The sequence below is a fragment of the Agelaius tricolor genome, unplaced genomic scaffold, assembly GCF_023055355.1.
Source record: "Agelaius tricolor isolate 1412-34295 unplaced genomic scaffold, bAgeTri1.0.p SCAF_144, whole genome shotgun sequence".
Classification (NCBI taxonomy): domain Eukaryota; kingdom Metazoa; phylum Chordata; class Aves; order Passeriformes; family Icteridae; genus Agelaius; species Agelaius tricolor.
In genome coordinates this window covers 13,457-33,147 of record NW_027269404.1, presented here as the reverse complement: position 1 = coordinate 33,147, position 19,691 = coordinate 13,457, and the positions used below count along the sequence as shown (strand labels likewise).

The following is a 19,691-nucleotide window of genomic DNA, read 5'->3' as shown; positions in this document are numbered from 1 at the left end:
TTGGGGACAGGGCCAGGATGGACATTGGGGACATGGACACTGGGGACAGGGCCAGGCTGGACAGAGGGGACACGGCCAGGATGGACACTGGGGACATGGACATTGGGGACAGGGCCAGGATGGACACTGGGGACATGGCCAGGATGGACATTGGGGACATGGACATTGGGGACAGGGCCAGAATGGACATTGGGGACAGGGCCAGGATGGACATTGGGGACATGGCCAGGATGGACATTGGGGACAGGGCCAGGATGGACATTGGGGACACGGCCAGGAGGGACATTGGGGACATGGCCATTGGGGACAGGGCCAGGCTGGACAGAGGGGACACGGCCAGGATGGACATTGGGGACATGGACATTGGGGACAGGGCCAGGCTGGACATTGGGGACATGGCCAGGATGGACATTGGGGACATGGACACTGGGGACAGGGCCAGGATGGCCATTGGGGACAGGGCCAGTGGCCGCAGGGCCCCCAGCCGGCCAGGCCCGATTGGAGCCACGTCCCTGTGTCCAGTCCCTGTTGGGCCCTGTGGGGTCCCTGCCCACCCTGTCCCCTCCCCTGCCTCAGTGTCCCCCCCCCTTGGTGCCACCTCGCTGTCCCCTCAGCCCTAATTAGCCGGGGACATTCCTGGCATAGCTGCAGCCCCTAATGAGGCTCCATAAAGCAGCCCCGGGCCGGCTCCTGGGGCTGCTTGTAAAATCCCCCTTTAAAATCCTCCCCCCATTAAAATCCTCCCCCATTAAAATCCCCCCTTAAAATCCCCCCGTAAAATCCCCCCTTAAACTCCACCCTTAAGATCCTCCCCCATTAAAATCCCCCTTAAACTCCCCTTAAAATCTCCCATTAAAATCCCCTCCCCTTAAAATCCTCCATTAAAATCCCCCCTTAAAATCCTCCCCCCTTAAAATCCTCCCCCCTTAAACTCCCCCCTTAAACTCCCCCCTTAAAATCCTCCCTTAAAATCCCCCCTTAAAATCCTCCCCCATTAAAATTCCCCCTTAAAATCCCCCATTAAAATCCCTCCTTAAAATCCTCGCCCATTAAAATCCCCCCTTAAAATCCCCATTAAAATCCCCCTTAAAATCCCCCCTTAAAATCCCCCTTAAAATCCTCCCCCATTAAAATTCCCCTTTAAAAATCCCCCTTAAAATCCCCCCTTAAAATCCCCCATTAAAATCCCTCCTTAAACTCCCCCATTAAAATCCCCCCTTAAAATCCTCCCCCATTAAAATTCCCCTTTAAAAATCCCCCTTAAAATCCTCCATTAAAATCCCCCTTAAAATCCTCCCCCTTAAAATCTCCCCCTTAAAATCTCCCCCTTAAACTCCCCCTTAAAATCCCCCATTAAAATCCCCCCTTAAAATCCTCCCCCATTAAAATTCCCCCTTAAAATCCCCCATTAAAATCCCTCCTTAAAATCCTCGCCCATTAAAATCCCCCCTTAAAATCCCCATTAAAATCCCCATTAAAATCCCCCTTAAAATCCCCCATTAAAATCCCCCCTTAAAATCCTCCCCCATTAAAATTCCCCATTAAAATCCCTCCTTAAAACCCTCCCCCATTAAAATTCCCCTTTAAAAATCCCCCTTAAAATTCCCCCTTAAACTCCCCCTTAAAATCCCCCCTTAAAATCCCCCATTAAAATCCTCCCCCATTAAAATTCCCCTTTAAAATCCCCCCTTAAAATCCCTCCTTAAAATCCCCCTTAAAATCCCCCATTAAAATCCCCCCTTAAACTCCCCCCTTAAAATCCTCCCCCTTAAAATCCCCCCTTAAAATCCCCCCTTAAAAACAATTTTAATTTTAATTTTTTTTTTGGAATTTTTTTTTTTTTTATTCTTTCTTTTTTATATTTTTGCTGTTCAAGTGCTGAGTTCGGCCCCGCCCCCCCCCTCCCCCGGGACCCCCCCCGGGACCCCCCCGGGTCCCCCCGGAGCGCCAGAACGAGGGACAAAAACAACGGACGGACCAACGGAAAAGGAACCTAAGACGTCACGCACAGCCCGAGAGCGGGAAATAATTAGAATAATTAGAATAATTAGAATAATTAGAATATACTCGGGGGGGCCGCCACCCCGCCCCGCCACCCCCTGCCTGTGGCACCGGTCGGTCCCAGGCACTGGGACCAGTTAAACCCGGGCACTGGGACCAGTTAGAACCGGGTACTGGGACCAGTTAGAGCCGGGTACTGGGACCAGTTAGAGCTGGGCACTGGGACCAGTTAAACCCGGGTACTGGGACCAGTTAGAGCCGGGTACTGGGACCAGTTAAACCCGGGTACTGGGACCAGTTAGAGTTGGGCACTGGGACCAGTTAGAGCCGGGCACTGGGACCAGTTAGAGCTGGGTACTGGGACCAGTTAGAGCTGGGTACTGGGACCAGTTAGAGCCAGTACTGGGACCAGTTAGAACCGGGCACTGGGACCAGTTAGAGCCGGGTACTGGGACCAGTTAGAACTGGGTACTGGGACCAGTTAAACCCGGGCACTGGGACCAGTCAGAGCCGGGTACTGGGACCAGTTAGAGCTGGGTACTGGGACCAGTTAAACCCGGGTACTGGGACCAGTTAGAGCCGGGTACTGGGACCAGTTAGAGCTGGGCACTGGGACCAGTTAGAACCGGGTACTGGGACCAGTTAGAACCAGTACTGGGACCAGTCAGAACCGGGTACTGGGACCAGTTAGAGCCAGTACTGGGACCAGTTAGAACCGGGCACTGGGACCAGTTAGAGCTGATACTGGGACCAGTTAGAACCGGGTACTGGGACCAGTCAGAGCTGGGCATTGGGACCAGTTACCCCCAGGCACTGGAACCAGTTGGTCCTGAGCACTGGGACCAGTCAGAGCTGGGTACTGGGCCCAGTGCTGCCCACTGTGGGACTGGTGCAGTGTCCAGCTCTGACTGGTCCCAGTTTCCAGCTCTGACTGGTCCCAGTTTCCAGCTCTGACTGGTCCCAGTGCCTGGGGCTCACTGGTCCCAGTGCCACCCTCCCCATCCTGTCCCCTTTGTGCCCCCTGCCCGTGGCAGCCCCGGCGCCTTGCGGGGTTTTTGGGGTGCGGCCCCGCGGGTTTGGGGCTCCAGGGCCCCTCCCAGTCCCTCCCAGTCCCTCCCAGTTCCTCCCAGTCCCTCCCAGTCCCCTCCCAGCGGTTCTGGACCTTTCCTGGTGTGGTGTCCCCCGTCCCCCGCCAGCCCTGGAGCCCCCCAGGCACCGACGGGGGGACCCCGACCCCGGACCCCGGCCTGGCCACCACGAGGGACTGGGGGTCCCCACGAGGGTTTGGGGACCACCAGGAGGGTTTGGTGACCACCATGAGGGGCTGGGGGTCCCCACGAGGGTTTGGGGACCACCAGGAGGGGCTGGAGGTCCCCGTGAGGGTCTGGAGGTCCCCATGAGGGGCTGGTGGTGCCCACGAGGGTCTGGGGACCATCATGAGGGCCTGGGGGTCCCCACGAGGGTTTGGTGACCACCTTGAGGGTTTGGTGACCACTATGAGGGGCTCTGACCATCATGAGGGCCTGGAGGTCCCCACGAGGGTTTGGTGACCACCACGAGGGTCTGGAGGTCCCCACGAGATGCTGGTGGTCCCCATGAGGGCCTGGAGGTCCCCACGATGGGCTGGTGACCACCATGAGGGTTTGGTGACCACCACGAAGGGCTGGAGGTCCCCATGAGGGGCTGGTGACCCCCATGAGGGTCTGGTGACCACCATGAGGGGCTGGAGGTGCCCACGAGGGTCTGGTGACCACCATGAGGGTTTGGTGACCACCATGAGGGCCTGGAGGTCCCCACGAGGGGCTGGTGGTCCCCATGAGGGCCTGGAGGTGCCCACGAGGGCTTGGTGGTCCCCATGAGGGGCTGGTGACCCCCATGAGGGGCTCTGACCACCATGAGGGCCTGGAGGTCCCTATGAGGGTTTGGTGACCACCATGAGGGTTTGGTGACCACCACGAGGGCCTGGAGTTCCCCATGAGGGTCTGGTGACCACCACAAGGGGCTGTGACCCCCACGAGAGGCTTTGCGGCCACCGGGCCGGGCCGTGCCCCTTTTTGGGGGCTCAGGGGGGGCTGCGGGACCTCTCCCCCTCCCCTTCCTGGCTGTCCCCATCCCCGTCCCCTCGCCCCGGCCCTCGCCGGCGCCACCAGGGCGGTGACACCGGGCGGTGCCATCCCCGGGCGGTGCCATCCCCGGGCGGTGACACCGGGCGGTGACACCGGGCGGTGACACCGGGCGGTGACACCGGGCGGTGACACCGGCCTGGCACGAGGGGCCCCTTAAGTGCTGCGGCGCCAGGATGGGGGGGTCCGGGGGTGGAACGGGGGGTCCGGGGATGGGTTTGGGGGGGTCCCTGGGCCCCGTGAGCGCTGCGGGGCTCGGCGGGGCTGTGGCGGAGCCGGCGACAAGTGCTAAAGACCCCGAGTGGCCCCGGTGTCCCCCTAAGTGCTGCGCGGCTGCGGGGCCGGCCGGAGCCCCCCGGGCCGGGGCCGCGTCCCCCTCGCTGCGGCTCCCGGGTTTAAGTGCTGGGGGGGCCGCGGGGGCTGCGGGGGCTTCTCCGCATTCCCGGAGCCTCCTCCGGCCGCGGCCGCAGCGCTCGGGGCCCGGAGGGAAGCGCGGGAGCCGCGGCGGAGACGCTTGGGGAAGGGGGGGGGTTCGTTCTCACGTGAAACAAACACAAACAACAGGAAAAGAAAAACAAAAAAACCCCAAAAAACCAAAAAATAACAAAAAAAAAACCAAAAAAGCAAAACCCTCCGAGGGCAGCGCGAGGCGAATGTGCGGCGTAAGCGGAATTTCGGCCCCAGCCGGAGCCTCCCAACAATTCTGGTGTCGCCTCCGGGTGACCCCCGGGCCGCCCTCACCCCCCGGCGGAGCCGCGCGGCCCCGGGGCCGGTGCCAGGGCTGGAGGCAAAGCCCGGCCCGAGGCTCCGGCCCCTCCGGCCGCCCTTGCCCGGGGGTCCCCGGGGCTCTCCGGGGCTGGAGCGGCGCCTCCGGAGCCGGGCCCGGCTGCGAGGGGAAGGAGCGGGGCGAGCGCCGGCCGGGAGGGCGATTAATAAATAAATAAATTAAAGAAGGGAGGCGGATTCCTCCCGGTGCCGGGGGTCCCGCGGGGCCGCAGCGAGGTCCGGGGTCAGCCCCCTTCGGTGTCACCGGCGGTGTCACCAGCGGTGTCCCCAGCGCTGCTCCAGGAGCACGGGGAGACGCGGGGTGCGCTCGCTCTTCCTCCTCCTCCTCCTCCTCCTCCTCCTCCTCCTCCTCCTCCTCCTCCTCGTCGTGCTGCCGCTCTCCCCGCTGGGGCCGTGTCCCCGCGGTGTCCCCGTGTCGCCACCGCGGCCTGGGGGTCCCCCCCGCCCCCGTTTCCCTTCTCCGTCCGGTCGCTTTTATTGCACAATGCGCGTGGGATCGCGGGGTCGCTGCTCCGTGCGATTCTCCTCCTCCTCCTCCTCCTCCTCCTCCTCCTCCTCCTCCTTCTCCTTCTCTCTCTCCTCCACCATCCAAACCGATTTCAACGCTTGGCCTTTGTCACTTTGCGCTTCCCGCCCCGCCCCGAACCAACAACAAAAAACAACAAAAAATCAAAAAAAAATCAAAAAAAAAACCAGAAAAAAAAAGAAAAAAGAGCGGAAAAAATGCTGAGGAGCCCGCGGGGGGCAGCGGGGGCTCGCTGGGACGGGGGAGAGGCAGGCGGGGCAGGAGGGAGGCAGGGCGGCTCTAGGAGCAGCCGCAGCGATCCACCACCATGCCGGGGATCTTGCCGTAGATGATCTGCTGCTTGTCGTTGAAGTAGAGCATGTTGATGGGGGACATCTTGGTGGGCGTGCAGCAGGGCCCGGCCGAGCCGCGCGGGTTCGCCTGCTGCACCAGGTGCGTGTGCGGGTACTTCTGCATGAACATGTACTCGCACTGGCCCGAGCAGTAGTTGGCCTTGTAGCGCTTGGGGGCGATGATCCAGTCCCAGCCGAAGGCCTCGAAGTCCACGGTGAGCGGGTAGCGGCAGCAGCGCGACTCCGTGGAGTGCTCGTCGCAGTCCAGCCCCAGGTTCCGCCGAGAGCGCTTGTTGTTCTCCAGGACGCGCAGCTCCATGAAGGGGTGCTGGGGACAGGGACACAGACGGGAGGGGACAGCGGGGACAGGGCGAGGGGACAGCGGGGAGGGGACAGGGACACAGCCGGGAGGGGACAGCGGGGACAGGGCGAGGGGACAGGGACAGAGTGAGGAGGGGACAGGGACACAGCCGGGAGGGGACAGCGGGGACAGGGCGAGGGGACAGGGACAGAGTGAGGAGGGGACAGGGACAAAGCAAAGGGACAGCGAGGAGGGGACAGGGACAGGGGTGAGGGGACAGGGACAGAGGTGAGGGGACAGGGACAGGGGTGAGGGGACACGGACAGAGCGAGGGGACAGTGGGGAGGGGACAGGGACAGGGGTGAGGGGACACGGACAGAGCAAGGGGACAGTGGGGAGGGGACAGGGACAGGGGTGAGGGGACAGGGACAGTGGGGAGGGGACAGCGAGGAGGGGACAGGGACAGAGCGAGGGGACACAGACAGGGGTGAGGGGACAAGGACAGCCAGGAGGGGAGAGTGAGGAGGGGACATGGACAAGGGTGAGGGGACATGGACAGAGCCAGAAGGGGACAGGGACAGCGGGGAGGGGACAGGGACAGAGCCAGGAGGGGACAGGGACAGAGTGAGGGGACAGGGACAGAGCCAGGAGGGGACAGGGACAGAGCGAGGGGACGGGGGAACAGCCAGGAGGGGACACAAGTGAGGGGACATGGGGACAGTGAGGAGGGGACAGAGGGAGGGGACGGGGACAGCCGGGAGGGGACATGGACAGGGATGAGGGGACAGGGACAGAGCCAGGAGGGGACAGGGACAGAGCGAGGAGGGGACAGGGACAGCGGGGAGGGGACAGCGATGGCCAGGAGGGGACAGGGGAACAGCCAGGAGGGGACAGACATGAGAGGACATGGACAGGGGTGAGGGGACAGATGTGAGGGGACATGGGGACAGCAGGGAGGGGACAGGGACAGCCAGGAGGGGACATGGACAGGAGTGAGGGGACACAGGGGACAGCAGTGAGGGGATGGGGACAGCCAGGAGGGAACAAGGACAGCCAGGAAGGGACACAGAGGACAGGGGTGAGGGGACAGGGACAGCCAGGAGGGGACACAGGGGACAACAGGGAGGGGACAGCAGTGAGGGGACAGGGACAGGGGTGAGGACACAGATGTGAGGGGACAGCGGTGAGGGGACAATATTGAGGGACAGGGACAGCGGTGAGGGGACAGACATGAGGGGACACAGGGACAGCGATGAGGGGACGGCGGTGAGGGATACAGGACAGTGGTGAGGGGACACAGGGGACAATGGTGAGGACAATGGTGACACAGCAACCCCGCCGCACGCTGCTCCACCCGGCCTGGCTGCGCTTTGCCTGGAGGTGCCACCAGCCCCGTGGAGGTGGCAGTGTCCCCACAGAGCTGCCACCAGCCCCGTGGAGGTGGCAGTGTCCCCACAGAGCTGCCACCAGCGCCATGGAGCTGCCATCAGTGTAACGAGGTGTCCCCAGCCCCACAGAACTGTCACTGTCCCCACAGCCTGTGATCATCGGTCCCAAACTGCCACCACCCCTCTGGGGACACCCCAAACCCCCCTGTGTCCCCCTGGGCAATGCCACCCCCCAATCCTCTGGGGACACCCCGTGTCCTCCTGGCAGTGCCACCCATACAGTGCCCCTTTGGGGACACCCTGTGCCCCCCTGGCAGTGCCAGTGCCACCCACCAGCCCCTTTGGGGACACTCTGTGCCCCCTGGCAGTGCCACCCATACAGTGCCCCTTTGGGGACACCCCAAATCTGGGGACAGTGCCACCCACCAGCCCCTTTGGGGACACCCTGTGCCCCCCTGGCAATGCCACCCAGCAGCCCCTTTGGGGACACCCCAAATCTGGGGACAGTGCCACCCATACAGTGCCCCTCTGGGGACACCCCATGTCCCCCTGGCAATGCCACCCACCAGCCCCTCTGTGCCCCTCTGGGGACACCCTGTGCCCCCCTGGCAGTGCCAGTGCCACCCATCCAGTGCCCCTTTGGGAACACCCCGTGTCCCCTGCCAGTGCCACCCACCAGCCCCTTTGGGGACACCCAAATCTGGGGGCAGTGCCACCCACCAGCCCCTTTGGGGACACCCAAATCTGGGGGCAGTGCCACCCACCAGCCCCTTTGGGGACACCCCAAATTTGGGGACAGTGCCACCCACCAGCCCCTTTGGGGACACCCGAATTTGGGGACAGTGCCACCCACCAGCCCCTTTGGGGACACCCCGTGTCCCCCTGGCAATGCCACCCACCAGCCCCTTTGGGGACACCCAAATCTGGGGGCAGTGCCACCCACCAGCCCCTTTGGGGACACCCCGTGTCCCCCTGGCAATGCCACCCACCAGCCCCTCTGGGGACACCCAAATTTGGGGACAGTGCCACCCACCAGCCCCTTTGGGGACACCCAAATTTGGGGACAGTGCCACCCACCAGCCCCTCGGCGCCGGGTCCCAGCGAGGTGACCGCCAGGTCGTTGCCGTTGGGGTCGAAGGCGTTGATCTCGATGCCCCAATTGTTGTGGGGCTGCTTGAACCAGTTCTGCAGGACGTGCTTGAAGTCGATGCTCTGCCAGTGGCCGGCGCGCGAGTTGAGCTCGATCTTGAGCGAGCGGATGCGGATGTGGCGGCTGCCCTCGTCCGTCACGGGCTTGAGGCGCAGGATCTGCAGGTACACGGTGGACGTGTGCTGCACCGGCCGCAGGTACACCCAGAGCTGCGCCTTCACCACCTTGGTGAACATGATCTTGGGGCTGAAGTTGAAGAAGCAGCAGTGCGGGTTGCCCTCGATCTGCACCACCGGGTCGGCTGCGGGGTCAGGAGGGAGAGGAGGGGGTCAGGGATGGGGTTGGGAACTCCCAAAGTGTGCACTGGGACAGGTGGGACTCAAGGAGGGGTCAGGGATGGGATTGGGAGCCCCCAAAGTGTGCGCTGGGACAGGCAGGACTTGAGGAGGGGTCAGGAGGGGTCAGGGTGGGCTTGAGAGCCCTCAAACCGTGCACTGGGACAGGCGGGACTCGCTGTGGGGTCAGGAGGGAGAGGAGGGGTCAGGGATGGAATTGGGAACTCCCAAACCGTGCACTGGGACAGGTGGGACTTGAGGAGGGAGAGGAAGGGGTCAGGGATGGGCTTGGGAACCCCCAAACCACACATTGGGACAGGTGGGACTCACTGTGGGGTCAGGAGGGAGAGGAGGGGTCAGGGACGGGATTGGGAGCCCCCAAAGTGTGCACTGGGACAGGTGGGACTCAAGGAGAGGTCAGGGATGGGATTGGGAATTCCCAAACCGCACACCAGGACAGGCAGGACTTGAGAGGGGTCAGGGGTGGGATTGGGAACTCCCAAACCGTGCACCAGGAGAGCCGGGACTTGAGGAGGGGTCAGGGATGGCCTTGGGAACCCCCAAACCGTGCACCGGGACAGGCGGGACTCGCTGTGGGGTCAGGGATGGGCTTGGGAGCCCCCAAAGCGCGCACTGGGACAGGCAGGACTCGCTGTGGGGTCAGGAGGGAGAGGAGGGGGTCAGGGATGGGGTTGGGAGCCCCCAAACCACACACCGGGACAGGTGAGACTCGAGGAGGGGTCAGGGATGGGCTTGGGAACCCCCAAACCGCGCACCGGGACAGGTGGGACTCGCTGTGGGGTCAGGAGGGGTCAGGATGGGGTTGGGACCCCTGGTGGGACCCCACAAACCACGCACTGGGACAGGTGGGACTCGCTGTGGGATCAACCCAACCCCACACCGGGACCCCAGAGCCTCTCAGGGATCCCTCAGACCCAGACCGGGGGTCCCTGAAGCCCCTCCTGGGGATTCCCCAGACCTGCACCGGGACCAGAGACCCCTCAGAGCCACTCCGGGACCCCCGAGCCCCTCTCTGGGACCCCCAATCCTCACTCAGGGACTCAAGACCCTCTCAGGGAACCCCCAGAGCCACTCCGGGACCCCGGAGCCGCACTCTGGGATCCCCCCTGGCCCCGCACTGAGACCTGAGACCCACTCGGGGATCCCCCAGACCCACTCGGGGATCCCCCAGACCCACTCCAGGATCCCCCAGACCCTCTCCAGGATCCCTGACCCCTCTCTGGGACCCCCGATCCTCACTCAGGGATCCCCCAGAGCCTCTCAGGGATCCCCCAGAGCTGCTCGGGGATCCCCCAGACCCACTCCGGGATCCCCCAGACCCTCTCCAGGATCCCTGAGCCCCTTTCTGGGACCCCCGAGCTGCACTCAAGACCCTCCTGGGAATCCCCCAGACCTGCACCAGGACCCCGGAGCCCCATGATGGGACCCCTGAACCCCTCTCTGGGACCCCCAAACCGCACTCTGGGATCCCCAAACCACACTCTGAGACCCCCAAACCTCACTCTGAGACCCTTGAGCCACACTCTGAGACCCAAGACCCCCTCTAGGACCCCCCAGCACCACTCCGGACCCCCCCGAACCCCTCTCTGGGACCCCCGAGACCCTCGAGCCGCATCCTGGGACCCGAGAGCCTCTGAGGGATCCCCCAGACCTGCACCAGGACCCCTGAACCCCTCTCTGGGACCCCCAAACCGCCCTCCGGGCACCCCGAGCCCCACTCCGGGGGTCCCCCCGAGCATCCCCCGGCTCCGGGGGTCCCCCCCAGGCCCGGCCCCACATCTGGGTCGAATTGAGGTGGGAATTTGCCCCCCCCGGGCCCGGTCAGGTTTAATCGCGCCCAGCTGCAGCCGGGGCCATTTGTGCGCCGGCCCCGCGGGGGTCGCGACACCGGGAATGTCGCAAATGGGGCGGGGGGGGGCGGCGGGGACCCCCCAAATGGGGCTGGGGGGGGCGGTGGGGACCCCCAAAATGGGGCTGGGGGACGGGGGGGGGGGGTTTGACAGCCGGGGGTGCGGGGCCGGTGGGTGCGGGAGGGACCTGGGGGGTTCCAGGTGGGGATTTGGGGAGTTCAGGTGGGGATTTGGGGGTTCCAGGTGGGGATTAGGGGAGTTCAGGTGGGGATTTGGGGGGTTCCAGGTGGATTTGGAGGGTTCCAGGGAGGATTTGGGGGCTCCAGGTGGGGATTTGGGGGTTTCAGGTGAGGATTTGGGGGGGCTCCAGGTGGGGATTTGGGGTCTCCAGGTGGGAATTTAGGGGGGTTCCATGTGGGGATTTGGGGGTTGTTCCAGGTGAGGATTTGGGGGGGTTCCAGGTGGGAATTTCTGGGGTCTCGCAGTGGGGATTTGGGGGGGTTCCAGGTGGGGATTTTTGGGGGCTCCAGGTGGGAATTTGGGGTCTCCAGGTGGGGATTTGGGGGTTGCTCCAGGTGAGGATTTGGGGGCTCCAGATGGGAATTTCTGGGGTCTCCAGGTGAGGATTTGGGGGCTCCAGATGGGAATTTTTGGGGTCTCGCAGTGGGGATTTGGGGGGGGGCTCCAGGTGGGGATTTTTGGGGTCTCCAGGTGGGGATTTGGGGGGGGTTCCAGGTAGGAATTTGGGGGGGCTCCAGGTGGGGATTTTTGGGGTCTCCAGGTGGGGATTTGCGGGGGGGGTTCCAGGTGAGGATTTTGGGGGTTCCAGGTGAGGATTTGGGGGTTCTAGGCGGGAATCTGGGGAGTTCAGGTGAGGATTTGGGGGGGTTCCAGGTGGGAATTTTTGGGTTTCAGGTGAGGATTTGGGGGCTCCAGATGGGAATTTTTGGGGTCTCCAGGTGGGGATTTGGGGGGGGTTCCAGGTAGGAATTTGGGGGGGCTCCAGGTGGGGATTTTTGGGGTCTCCAGGTGGGAATTTAGGGGGGTTCCATGTGGGATTTTTGGGGTCTCGCGGTGGGGATTTTTGGGGTCTCCAGCTGGGGATCCGGGGGCTCCAGAGCCCCCAAGGCCCCTCTTTGGTGACCCCTCTGTCCCGGGGGTCCCGCTGCCCATCCCGGGGGGGTCGGGCGGGGGCGGGGGGCGGTGCCGGGATGCTCCTCGGTCTCCGTGGCAACGGGGGATAAAGGATAAAGGTTACCGGGACACCGGGCACAGCTGGGCCCGCGCGGGGCGGGGGCGGCCCCCGGAGCCCCCCCCGCTCTTTGTTCCCGCGTTCGGGGCCCCCCAACCCCCGCACGAGGTGCTCGGTGCTGTCCCCGCGTCTGTCCCCGTGTCCCCACGTCTGTCCTCGTGTCCTTCTGTCCTTGTGTCGCTGTCCCCGCGTCCGTCCCAGTGTCCCTGTGTCTGTCCCTGTGTCCTTGTGTCGCTGTCCCTGCGTCCGTCCTTGTGTCCTTGTGTCCATCCCTGTGTCCTTGTGTCCGTCCCTGTGTCCCTGCGTCTGTCCCTGTGTCCCTGCATCTGTCCCCGTGTCCCTGCGTCTGTCCCTGTGTCCTTCTGTCCTTGTGTCGCTGTCCCTGCGTCTGTCCCCGTGTCCCCGTGTCTGTCCCTGTGTCCCTGTGTCTGTCCTTGTGTCGCTGTCCCTGCGTCTGTCCCCGTGTCCCCATGTCTGTCCCCGTGTCCCTGCGTCTGTCCCTGTGTCCTTCTGTCCTTGTGTCGCTGTCCCCGCGTCCGTCCCCATGTCCCTGCGTCTGTCCCCGTGTCCTTCTGTCCCTGTGTCGCTGTCCCCGCGTCCGTCCCCGTGTCCCCGCGTCTGTCCCTGTGTCCTTGTGTCGCTGTCCCTGCGTCTGTCCCCGTGTCCTTCTGTCCTTGTGTCGCTGTCCCCGCGTCCATCCCTGTGTCCCTGCGTCTGTCCCTGTGTCCTTGTGTTGCTGTCCCTGTGTCCGTCCCTGTGTCCCCACGTCTGTCCCTGTGTCCCCACGTCCATCCCTGTGTCCGTCCCTGTGTCCCTGTGTCCGTCCCTGTGTCCCTGCATCTGTCCCTGTGTCCCCGCGTCTGTCCCTGTGTCCCCGTGTCTGTCCTCGTGTCCCTGTGTCCATTCCTCTGTCCTTGTGTCGCTGTCCCCACGTCCATCCCCGTGTCCCTGCGTCTGTCCCTGTGTCCCCACGTCCGTCCTTGTGTCCCCACATCCGTCCCTGTGTCCCCACGTCCATCCCCGTGTCCTTGTGTCGCTCTCCCCGTGTCCATCCCTGTGTCCCCACGTCCGTCCCTCTGTTCTTGTGTCGCTGTCCCCACGTCCGTCCCTGTGTCCCCTCTGTCCTTGTGTTGCTGTCCCCACGTCTGTCCCTGTGTCCCCATGTCCGTCCCTGTGTCCCTCTGTCCGTCCCTCTGTCCTTGTGTCACTGTCCCCATGTCCGTCCCTCTGTCCTTGTGTCGCTGTCCCCACGTCTGTCCCTGTGTCCCCTCTGTCCTTGTGTCGCTGTCCCCATGTCCGTCCCTCTGTCCTTGTGTCTCTGTCCCCATGTCCGTCCCTCTGTCCTTGTGTCGCTGTCCCCATGTCCCCACATCCGTCCCTCTGTCCTTGTGTCACTGTCCCCACGTCCGTCCCTGTGTCCGTCCCTCTGTCCTTGTGTCGCTGTCCCTGTGTCCCCATGTCCATCCCTCTGTCCTTGTGTTGCTGTCCCTGTGTCCGTCCCTGTGTCCCCTCTGTCCCTGTGTCTCTGTCCTTGTGTCGCTGTCCCTGTGTCTCGCTGACCTTGAGCGGCTCCCCCCGGGTCCCCCCCCCCAAAGGGGCCTCATTAAGCTCCCCCCCCACCCCCGGGGGTCGCGGGGGTCACGGGTGGCCCCTCGGGGAGGTGGGGGGGGGGGGGTTCGGAGCCAATTAACCCTCGCGGCGCCGGGAGGGGCTGGGGGAACCCGAGAGCTTTATGGCCCATAAAGCGCCTTCCCCTCCTTCTGTTCAGGAACCATAAAAACCCCACAATTGCCCGGGGGGGGGCGAGGAGCGGAGACGGGGGGGGGGGAAAAAAAAAAAAGAAAAAAAATCAAAATAATAACGGAGAGAAGCCCCCCCCCCCCCCCATTTCCCTCCCCTTCCCGGGGCGCATCCGGGCCCGCGGGACCCCCGGAGGGAGGGGAGGGGGCTCTGTCCTTTATTTTGGGGGGCCCCCGAGCTGCCAAAGGGGCGGGGAGGGGGGGGCCCCGAGGCCCGGGGAGGAAAACCCCAGCGTGTCGTCAATTTTATGGGTAATAAAATTTCAAAGCCGCCCGAGTGCATTTAATGCCTGGGAAGGAAATTCGGGGAGGGGGCGGCAGCGCCTCACACCTCCCTCCCTTCCGCTGCCCCCCCCGCCGGGAGCAGGTGGAGAAATCCCGGGGGAAACTGAGGCACGGAGGGGGCGGGGCCGAGCCCGGCGCGGCCGAGTCCCCGCGTCCCCTGCTGGGACCCCCGGCTGCCACCCTGTTTGTCACCGTCACCGTGTTTGTCACCCTGCTGCCACCGTCACCGTGTTTGTCACCGTCACCCTGTTTGTCACCCTGCTGTCACCATCACCCTGTTTGTCACCCTGCTGTCACCCTCACCCTGCTGTCACCCTGCTGTCACCGTCACCGTATTTGTCACCGTCACCTTGTTTGTCACCCTGCTGCCACCCTGCTGTCACCCTGCTGTCACCGTCACCCTGTTTGTCACCGTCACCCTGCTGCCACCCTGCTGTCACCATCACCGTATTTGTCACCGTCACCCTGTTTGTCACCCTGCTGTCACCGTCACCGTGTTTGTCACCCTGCTGCCACCCTGCTGCCACCCTGCTGCCACATTGCTGTCACCGTCACTCTGTTTGTCACCGTCACCCTGCTGCCACCCTGTTTGTCACCATCACCCTGTTTGTCACCCTGCTGCCACCCTGCTGCCACCCTGCTGTCACCGTCACCCTGTTTGTCACCGTCACCTTGTTTGTCACCCTGCTGCCACCCTGCTGTCACCCTGCTGTCACCGTCATCCTGTTTGTCACCGTCACCCTGCTGCCACCCTGCTGTCACCGTCACCCTGTCTGTCACCCTACTGCCACCCTGTTTGTCACCCTGCTGTCACCCTCACCCTGCTGTCACCCTCACCCTGCTGTCACCCTACTGTGGCCTCGCCGTCACCCTGCTGTCACCCCGGTGTGACCCTGATGTCACCCTGTTTGTCACCCTGATGTCACCATCACCCTGCTGCCACCCTGTTTGTCACTTTGCTGCCACCCTGTTTGTCGCCTTGCTGTCACCCTGCTGCCCTATTGTCACCCTGCTGTCACCCAGGTCACCGTGCCACCTGCCCCGTGTCCCCAGTTTGCTCCCAGTGCCCAGTGGCGCTGCTGAGCGGTGACAGTGCCCGGTGACACTGCCCAGGTCCCCAGTGCCAGCTCCCAGCTCCCAGTGACCGCTCCCGGTCCCTGCTGCCAACTCCCAGTCCCTGCTCCCAGTTCCCAGTTCCAGTCTGAGCTCCCAGTTCCCAGTCCCCAGTCCTTGCACCCAGATTCCAGTCCCTGCTTCCAGTCCCAGTCCCAGTTCCATTTTCAGCTCCCAGTCCCCACTCTCGGCTCCCAGTTCCCAGTCCCCAGTTCCCAGTCCCAGTTCCCAGTCCCAGTTCCAGTCTGAGCTCCCAGTCCCCAGTGCCCTTTCTCAGTTCCCAGTCCCAGATCCCAATCTCAGTCCCCAGTCTCAGTGCCCAGTCCCCAGACTGGGAGGACACTGGAGAGTGTCCTCCCACTCCCAGTCCCAGTGTCTGTCCTCAGTCCCAGTCCCAGTTCCCAGTGCCCTGTTTCAGTTCCCAGTCCCAGATCCCAGTCCTGATCCTAATCCCAGATCCCAGTCTCAGTCCCCAGTCTCAGTCCCAGTCCCCAGTCCCCACTCTCCAGTGTCCTCCCAGTTCCCAGTCCCAGTCCCCAGTGCCCTTTCTCAGTCCCCAGTCCCAGTTCCCAGTCCCCAGTCCCAGTTCCCAGTGCTCTGTCTCAGTTCCCAGTCCCAATTTCAGTCCCAGTCCCAGTCCCCACTCTCCAATGTCCTCCCAGTCCCCAGTCCCAGTTCCCAGTCCCCAGTCCCAGTTCCCAGCCCCTGTCCCACTCTCAGTCCCAGTCCCCAGTGTCCTCCCAGTCCAAGTTCCCAGTCTCAGTTCCCAGTTCCTGGTCCCAGCTCCAGTCCCAGTCCCCAGTGTCAGCACCCAGTCCCCAACCCCAGCGCTCTGTGCCAGCTCCCAGTCCCCAGTCCCAGCTCCCAGTAACAACTCCCAGTAACAACTCCCAGCACTCAGGACCAGCTCCCAGTCCCCAGTCCCCAGTCCCCAGTCCCAGTCCCCAGTCCTCTGTCCCCAGTCCCAGTCCCAGTCCCAGTCCCCAGTCCCAGTCCCCAGTCCCAGTTCCCAGTCCCAGTTCCCAGTCCTCTGTCCCCAGTTCGCAGTCCCAGTTCCTGGTCCCCAGTCCCAGCTCCCAGTCCCAGTTCCCAGTCCCCAGTGCCACCTCCCAGTCTCCTGTCCCTGGTACCAACTCCCAGTGCTCAGGACCAGATCCCAGACCTGAGGTTTCAGTCCCAGTTCCCAGTCCCCAGTGCCACCTCCCCAGTGTCACCAGCCTGTCCCCAGTCCCAGTCCCCAGAGCCACCTCCATAGTGTCACCAGCCTGTCCCCAGTCCCCAGTGCCACCTCCCCGGTGCCACCAGCCTGTCCCCAGTGCCACCTCCCCGGTGTCACCAGCCTGTCCCCAGTCCCCAGTGCCACCTCCCTGGTGTCACCAGCCTGTCCCCAGTCCCCAGTGCCACCTCCCTGGTGCCACCAGCCTGTCCCCAGTCCCCAGTGCCACCTCCCGGGTGCCACCAGCCTGTCCCCAGTCCCCAGTGCCACCTCCCGGGTGCCACCAGCCTGTCCCCAGTCCCCAGTGCCACCTCCCGGGTGCCACCAGCCTGTCCCCAGTCCCCAGTGCCACCTCCCTGGTGCCACCAGCCTGTCCCCAGTGCCACCTCCCCGGTGCCACCAGCCTGTCCCCAGTCCCAGTCCCCAGTGCCGGCTCCGCTCCCCAGCACGGGGCCCCTCTCCCAGTCCCGGTGCCCTCTCCCAGCTCCCGGCGCTGTCCCCTCCTTGTCCCCGTCCCCGCGCACACGAAGCGGCCCCGCGGGACCCGCACGGACCGGGGGGGACCTGAAGGGCTCGGAGGGGGCTCGGGGAGCCCCGGGAGGGACTCAGGGACCCCCGGGAGGGACTCAGGGACCCCCGGGGGAGGCTCAGGGACCCCCGGGGGAGGCTCAGGGACCCCCGAGAGGACTCGGGGAGCCCCGGGAAGGACTCAGGGACCCCCGGGAGGGACTCGGGGAGCGCGGGGGGGGCTCGGCGAGGACGGGGCGCCCCGCGGGGACAGCGGTGCCGAGTAGCGGGGAGGGCAGCGGGGGAGCGGGAGCGGAGCCGAGCGGAGCGGGGGGGTCCGGGCCGGGGCTGGGGGGCCGGTGGCGGGGAGGGGGGGTGGGGGGGAGTCCTGCGGCGAAGTTTGCAGCGGAACAAAGGGCGGCACTGACTTTCCTGGGCCATGCTGATGACGGTCTCGGTGGTGGCGTGGTACTCGTCCTCCTCCAGGTACTCGTCGTGCTGCAGCGAGTCCCCCTGGAAGTCGTGGAGGTCCAGGAGCTGCTGGAGCGGGGGGGCCTTGGGCAGCAGCTGCTTCACCACCTCCCGGGTGATGTTGGGCGCTTCCTTCAGCCGCAGCTTGCTCAGGATCTGCGACTTGATGCTCTCCAGGCGCAGCTCTTTGCTCTGCCGCCGCCACAGGCACACGGGGCAGGCGGGCTCGGAGGCGGGGGGCTGCTCCACCGACCCCCCCCCCGCCACCGCGGCCACCAGCGAGCCCAGCAGCCACCACAGCGGGGCCATGCCGGGGGGGGACAGCAAAAAATACATCGGGGGCTGCAGGGGGGGGTGAGGGGGTGGAAAAAAACAAACAAACCCCCACAAAACAAAAAGAGAAAAAAATAAAAAACAAAAAAAAAAAAAAAAAGAGAAACAAGAGGGAGGGGATTAAAAAAAAAATTAATTAAAAAATAAAATAAATAAAAATAAAAGAAGCAAACCCTTCCCCACCGGGCCGCCCCCCCGCCCCGCTTCCACCGCAGCGCGCAAGGGGGGGGAAGGCGGTAACGGCGGCGGGGGCGGGGAAGCCCCGGGGGGGGCCGAAGGGGGGGGGGGGATGAAAAAAAGCGGCGGCAGCGGCGGCCCCGGGGTTTTATACCCCAAGAGAAGTGTGTCGTCAGCGGCCTTGATTGGCTGCGGGCGCACAAAAGAGGTTCTGGCAGGGGCTTGGCACCAGCCGCCGCCGGCCCCCCGAGCCCCGGGAACGGCCCCGCCGCCGCCCGGTGCGCTCGGGCACCCCCCGCCCGCCCCTCGGCTCGGGCTCGGGGGGGGCGGCCCCGGCGAGCGCGGCGGGGATGGACGCGAGCCCGGCAAGTGCGGCCCCCCCGAGAGCCCCGGGCTGCCCCCCGAGAGCCCCGGCAGCCCCCGAGCCCCCCCGGGCCGGCCCCGCTGGAACCGGGCACGGGCTCCGCCACCGGAGCGCCCGGGAGGGAGCGGGAGAGGTGGAGCCCGGTCTGGGGGTGCTCAACCGGGGGTTGGGGGGCTCGGGGAACCCCGGGGGGCTCCAGGGGATGGGGACCGGGTAAAAGTGCCCGGTGTGGAGCATCCCGGCACCGGGAAGCGCCGCGGGAGCACCGGGAGGTCCCAGGAGGGACCGGGAGAGGTGGAGCCCGGTCCGGGGGTGCCCGACCGGGGCTTGGGGGGCTCGGAGACCCCCGGAGAGGCTGAAATTCTGGGGAGGGGGTGCAAAAGTGCCCGGTGTGGAGCATCCCGGCCCCGGGAAGCGCCGCGGGAGCACCGGGAGGTCCCAGGAGGGACCGGGAGCGGCGGAGCCCGGTCTGGGGGTGCCCGGCTGGGACTGGGGGGCTCGGAGACCCCCGGGGGGGCTCAGACTCGGAGAGGGGGTGCGAGGGTGCCCGGTGTGGAGCATCCCGGCCCCGGGAAGCGCCGCGGGAGCACCGCCCCATGATGGGGGACACGGAGATCCCAGCGCGGCCCGGGGCGCACCGGGACCCCCGGGGCTCACGGGGGTCCCGCCCCCAAGGCGGGGACGCTCGGCGGGGGCACAGGAGGAGCCAGCGGAGGAACGAGGGGACCCCGGCCCTGCGACCACCGTGGGGACCCCCCGGGTGAACGGGGACCCCCCCCTTTTACCCGGTGCCCGCCCCATCAGAACCATGGAGAGGGGAAATCCCACCGGGGGGCTCGGGGCGGGGGGTGGGGTCCCGGTGGGTTTTGGGGTTTGGGTTTTGGGTTTCGGGTTTTGGGTTTTGGGTTTTGGGGGGGGGCGGCCCCGTTGCCCCCCCCGGTCCCGGCGGGGTCGGTGCCGGTGCCACAGCCCCGCGGGCAGCGCTCCCCCGTGCGGCCGGGGCGGGAACTGCAGCGGGGGCGCTTTGGGGACACGCGACAGCGACAGCGACAGCGACACGGGACCCCCGACACCGCCACCGCCGCGGTGTCACCGCTGTCACAGTCCCGGCTTTGTCCCCTCCCCGCCCGCGTCCCCGCGCTCCGCTGTGACCCCGGCACGGGGGCCGCGGCACCGAGCGGGTTAAGCGCGGCTGTGACGCGGCCCCGGCCCCGCCCCCGGGCTGGAGCTGTCAGCGGCCCCGGTAACGGCGGCGCGGGCGGGGGGCGGGCCCAGGGTCCCCCGGGGTCCCCCGGGGTCCCCGCGGTGTCCCCAGGGGTGGGGACGCGGCCTGGGGGGGGGGGGGTCCCGGTGCGGGGGTG

The 19,691-nt window shown here is 65.2% G+C and overlaps 1 protein-coding gene across 1 annotated transcript; it reads right to left on the bottom strand.

The window, feature by feature from the left end:
• Positions 1–1,913: 1,913 nt before the first annotated feature.
• On the bottom strand, positions 1,914–19,605 carry GDF11 (growth differentiation factor 11). Its single transcript, XM_071420471.1, has 3 exons — positions 17,414–19,605; positions 8,535–8,908; positions 1,914–6,096 (listed from the first exon to the last, which is right to left on the bottom strand). The coding sequence occupies exons 1-3, from the start codon at positions 17,790–17,792 to the stop codon at positions 5,716–5,718; spliced, it is 1,134 nt and encodes a 377-aa protein (XP_071276572.1). The 5' UTR covers positions 17,793–19,605; the 3' UTR covers positions 1,914–5,715.
• Positions 19,606–19,691: the final 86 nt, after the last annotated feature.

What these genes read in the sequence shown, in the direction of transcription:
- GDF11 (XM_071420471.1), bottom strand. Translation starts at nt 17,792, where the DNA reads ATGTATTTTTTGCTGTCCCCCCCCGGCATGGCCCCGCTGTGGTGGCTG. An exon ending in CATCAGCATGGCCCAGGAAA is followed by an intron (nt 8,909 to 17,413) that starts GTCAGTGCCGCC and finishes CTGACCCCGCAG; the next exon opens with CCGACCCGGTGGTGCAGATC. An exon ending in GACCCGGCGCCGAGGGGCTG is followed by an intron (nt 6,097 to 8,534) that starts GTGGGTGGCACT and finishes CCCTGTCCCCAG; the next exon opens with CACCCCTTCATGGAGCTGCG.